At 34.6% G+C, this 5,537-nt stretch overlaps 1 protein-coding gene across 1 annotated transcript; it reads left to right on the top strand.

Moving 5' to 3' along the window:
* The first annotated feature begins 338 nt into the window (after positions 1 to 338).
* Positions 339 to 4,553, top strand: LOC111309470 (putative receptor-like protein kinase At3g47110). Its single transcript, XM_022908517.2, has 3 exons — positions 339 to 697; positions 1,122 to 3,728; positions 3,911 to 4,553. Exons 1-3 carry the CDS (start codon positions 442 to 444, stop codon positions 4,276 to 4,278), a joined length of 3,231 nt encoding a protein of 1,076 aa, XP_022764252.2. The 5' UTR covers positions 339 to 441; the 3' UTR covers positions 4,279 to 4,553.
* Positions 4,554 to 5,537: the final 984 nt, after the last annotated feature.

Raw genomic sequence — 5,537 nt, 5'->3', positions numbered from 1 at the left:
CTGTTTGACTTTAATATCTAATTTATGAATTAATTTAAATGAATTTATCTAATAATGTTAAGAAGTATAAATGATTAGGACAAAAGTGGGGAATGTATATTTTTTTTAAATAAGAATTTTGCTAAGGAATACCCTAGAGAGTTTTTTAAAATCACTATATAAAGTAAATATTTTTAAAAAAAATTGAAACTCTTAAATTAATTATTAATAGGATTTTTATTTAACCTTAAAAAAAGTGTAGTTAGAGCACTCGGTAGCAAAATTAAAAATCCTAGCTATTTGTATAATAAGAGAATGCTTGTTGGTGTATATATCTTTGACAATTATGAAAAACCAGAGTTTTAAAAGTTATTCTATATATTATTTTGAATCTTAGTTCAAGTTTTATGAGCCAACTGGTGCCAAATATATACAAGAAAACCTTACATATTCGTGAGAATTATGTGCTTGATGGGGTTAACGGTCGTGCATTTGGAAGCGTCTTGGGCACTTGCGTTAGCTCTGACTCTCCTGTTGAGCTTTACTTCACAAGCTCCTAAATCACTTGGTACAACCTTACTTGATCAGTTCAAGACCAAGAATATTACCGGTGATGGTGATCGGAATGGTGTTCATTTTTGCCAATGGCATGGTGTTACATGCAATCGCCGACACCAAAGAGTGATGACCAAGTTAGAATTGCAATCACCAAACAAAGGTAAAGGATTCCATATGAATTTATCATCCAAACTTTAATTAATCTGATAGATTTTCACTAGATAGTTAGAAGCTTTGCTTGTTATAATTCTAGCCAAACAAATCCTTTTTTTTCTTTTATTTTTGGATCAAAATAATTTTCTTTGCAAACGATCAATTATTCAAGAGTAGAAATTACCCCATAATGTCAAGAGATTGAGATTTGAAATTAATGATCTTTTACAGATCATAATGCTAAAAAAAAAGGCTTTTGAGTTATTGTTAATGAACCAAGCCCTGCCAATTAAAACCTACACTCAATGATGGGCATTGTATTCTGCTTGATGGGATTCCCAACCATATGTGTCTCGGTTTCTTTCCCCCTTTTCATTGTTGTTTATTAATCCTTCCGTTTTGTTTCAACCTGCAAATTGCTAACTTATTAGGTATAGCAAGCTTTGGAGTTGGTGGAAATGAAACGGATAAACAAGCTTTGCTGGAGTTCAAAGCCAAGATCAGTAGTGATCAGCTTGGCGTCATGCATTTGTGGAATAACTCAGTCCATTTCTGCCATTGGCCTGGAATTGCATGCAGTCGCCGACGTCAGAGAGTAATCGAGTTAGACTTGCAATCATGGAAACTCGTGGGGCCGATCTCACCATTTATTGGAAACTTGAGCTTTCTAAAAGTGTTAAATCTTCAAAACAATAGCTTCAGCCATGAAATCCCACAAGAAGTTGGCCGTTTGCGCAGATTGCAAGAGTTGAAACTTTCCAACAACTCCATAGTTGGTGAAATTCCTTCCAATATTTCAGGTTGCTTTAAACTTCGAGTTATTCAGCTTTCAAACAACCAACTAGTTGGAGAAATTCCTGTCGTTATTGGCAGCTTGTCAAACCTAAAGGTAGTATCTTTATACCACAACAGTTTAAGCGGTAGTATCCCGCTTTCTTTTGGTAACCTAACATCTTTGGAGATACTTTCTCTCGCTCAAAACAGATTGAGTAGTGCTATTCCTGAAACTCTTGACCAACTCTCAAATCTTACATTTTTTTCTGTGGCAGAAAATGAACTTTCTGGTCTTGTTCCTTCCTCTCTTTTCAATCTCTCCAATCTAGAAACTCTTGATATTGGCTCAAACCGAATTCAAGGTACTCTTCCTTGGGACCTAGGATTCACCATACCCTCTCTTGAAATACTTGCTGTCAGTAATAACCAACTCACTGGGACGTTGCCTGCTTCAATATCCAATGCCTCAAATCTCCTACAACTTGAAGTTGTGCTAAACAAGTTTACCGGAAATTTGCCTTCCTTCGACAAGCTGGAAAAGCTACAGTGGTTTGCCATTGCTGGCAACCTTCTTGGAAGTAGGGGAGCCGATGACTTGAACTTTCTTTGCACCTTGACCAATGCCACAGACCTACAGGTGTTGAATATGAACAAAAACGCTTTTGGGGGGATAATACCTGAGTGTATAAGAAATTTGTCAATAAATCTGGAAATTTTTACCATAAACAATAATGAAATATGGGGAAGAATTCCAGCTGGGATCGGGAATCTCATCAACTTGGAAATGCTAACAACAAATAACAATCAATTATCAGGTCACATTCCCCCTATAATCGGAGTGCTCCAGAAGCTAAAGGTGTTCGATGTAAGAGAAAATTCTCTGTCCGGGTGTATTCCCCTTTCTTTTGGAAATTTAACGATGTTGATCAATCTGAATTTAGGTCACAACAATTTTCAGGGCATCATTCCTCCGAGTCTTAGTAAATGCAAAAGTCTGATTTCATTGGATCTTTCTAATAACAACCTTATTCGTTCTATACTCCCAGAATTATTAGCTGGTCTCTCATCTTTGTCCATTGCTCTAGACTTTTCTTCAAATCATTTGACTGGTGTACTGCCCACTGAAGTAGGAAATTTGAAAGATCTTGGTGCATTAGATGTTTCTTGGAACATGTTATCAGGTGTGCTTCCAAGCACTCTTGGAAGTTGTATTAGACTGGAGGAACTAGTTCTAGGGGGCAATTTTTTCCAGGGGTCTATTCCTAACTCTTTGAGTTTATTGAGAGGACTTGCAGTTTTAGAACTTTCTCACAACAACCTCTCAGGTGGAATTCCAAAATTTTTGGGGAGTTTTGGGTCATTGCAAAATTTGAATCTTTCTTATAATGATTTTGAAGGTGCTGTACCAACTGAAGGAGTTTTTAGCAACTCAAGTGCGACTTTCATTCAGGGAAACAGTAAGCTTTGTGGAGGCTTACCTGAGTTCCACTTGCCTAGATGTAAAATGTCGTCGAGGAGTAGAACCAGCTTGCCAAAAATAAAAATTATTATTGTTTCTGGAATTATAGGAGTAACTTTGGTCTTCTCCTTGCTTGTTCTGGTTTGGTTTAGGAAGAAAAGAAAGCAGTCTACACCGAACTATTTGGAAAATTCACCTTTATGGTTATCTTACCAAAGCATCCTCAAAGCTACCGACGGGTTTTCATCAGCAAATTTGGTAGGTGCCGGTAGCTTTGGTTCTGTATATAAAGGAATTCTCGAAGAAAATGGAACACTTCTTGCTGTCAAGGTGCTTAATCGTTTGAACCACAGAGCATCCAAGAGTTTCATACGTGAATGTGAGGCCCTGAGGAGTGTTAGACATCGAAATCTTGTCAAGATATTAACTGCCTGCTCGAGTGTTGATTATCAAGGCAATGATTTTAAGGCTCTTGTTTATGAGTTCATGGTGCATGGAAGCCTAGAAGATTGGCTGCATCCATCTGTTGGCACGAACATAGCAGAGGAAGCACCAAAGAAGTTGGAGTTTTCTCAGAGATTGAATGTTGCTGTTGATGTTGCTTGCGCATTGGAGTATCTTCATCATCATTGCGAAACATCAATTGTTCATTGTGACCTCAAACCAAGCAATATTCTACTTGATGATGAAATGGTTGGCCATGTAGGTGACTTTGGATTAGCAAAATTCATGTCAGCCGATATGCAAAATTACTCTACAAGCCTATCAAGCTCATTAAGAGGAACTATTGGTTACGTCGCACCAGGTAATTACACACTTCTATTCATTCCTATCAATGTCAGATATAATCCTTAAAGTAACTTTCTACATTAATCCTAGCTAACTCATCATCTCGATTAAGAGTTCGGGTATGAAACAGTCATCTTAATACATTATATGCGATATCCTTTACCGTGATTGAAAATTTGTGATGAATAAAAATTGCAGAATATGGCTTGGGAAATAAGATATCTACCTGTAGTGATGTGTACAGCTATGGCATCCTTTTGTTGGAGATGTTTACTGGGAAGAGGCCGACCGATGACATGTTTAAAGAGGATTTGAACCTCCACAACTACGTTAAGCTAGCTTTACCAGAAAGAGTGGCTGAGATTACAGATCCCATTCTTCTTCAAGAAATAGTCAATCACAGCAAGCAGAGAGTTGAGAGATTCCTTCACTGCTTGATTTCAATATTTGGTATTGGAGTCACTTGTTCTGCTAAATCGCCAAGCGAGCGAATGAACATGACTAATGTTACAGCTGAGCTTTGTTCTGTCAGAGATAAGCTTCTTCCAACTCGATTACCACATTGAAGGCAACATTATCATTTCCAATTACAGTGCAACTTGTTCTTCTTCTCTGGTTAGAGTCAAAGCAGAATATTTCTGGTGTTTCAGCCTTGTGATTGTACTAGTAATTCTGCTACACTACAGTTTCTAGCTGCTTAATCAGTGTTGTGATGATTCTTGTTCCTTCTTTTCTGTTTCTCTTTCATGTTTGGGTAAGGAAATTGCTGAAACTACTTCTCTTTTTTGGGTAACTAAAACAAGAGTAGATTGCAACAGCATCTGCAATTTTCTTGGCAGACATTCCAGTTTCTATCATGTCCACGGTTTGGCCAAGAAAGTTAATTTTGAAGCTGTATAAACTCAATTAGAAATGATAAAACAACACCATTAAAACTTCATTACACAAAGAACAAATTTCTTTACCTTATTTCTCTCAAAAAAATCACATCTCAGTGAATTTTATATACTTCCGAAATGCTATTCATAATAATAATCCCATTCACTCAAACCATCAAGCTTAAGCATTCTTAATTCACACTCTTTTTTTTTTTTTTAAATATATATATAGACACATACACACATAATTCTCTTATTTTCTTGTAATGAGATTTTTTTACTATAAAATAAAACTAAAATATTCATTTTGTTCGTTCATTTAAAGATAAACCAAGTTAATAAGATATCTATATATTTAAATAATTGTGTAGAGAATGGGGAAGGAGAGGGTCTCCACGCATCTCATCTTTCCTCCATTCTTTGTTTTTTTAATTTTTTTTATTAAATAAATTTTATAAAAAAATCAATTAAAATAAAAATAATTAAATAATTCATATTCGATTGATTTTAATTCGTAAAAATCCAACCTAATGCTTAAAAAATCGAGACCAAATTGAGATTTTTTTTTTAAAAAATGAAGTTAGCTTAAAAATGGATTTAAGGTGTTTTACCCTATTTCATGTGTCCACGTGCCACTTTTCTCTTTTTTTTAATTTTTTTTATAGTTTTTGCTTTTTTTATTTTTTTAATTTTTTATTTTTTTATTAGATAAATTTTATAATAAAAAATTTAATTGAGATAAAAATGATAAAATAGCTCATATCTTTTAATTCAAGATAATTTGGGTTGAGATTTTTTTTTAATCGAACTCGGATAAAAATGAAACTCGGATAAAAGTAAAGTTTTAGGTGTTACATCTTGGCATTGATATATATATATATATATATATATATAATATTTATTATTTATTTAATTCTATATTTAATATTTATTTTGTTAAAAAATAT

Source organism: Durio zibethinus, chromosome 19, assembly GCF_047325235.1.
Source record: "Durio zibethinus cultivar Kanyao isolate XHJ-2024 chromosome 19, ASM4732523v1, whole genome shotgun sequence".
Taxonomy (NCBI): Eukaryota; Viridiplantae; Streptophyta; class Magnoliopsida; order Malvales; family Malvaceae; genus Durio; species Durio zibethinus.
The sequence above is the reverse complement of the archived record's forward strand: the minus strand, read 5'-3'. Positions and strand labels throughout refer to the sequence as shown.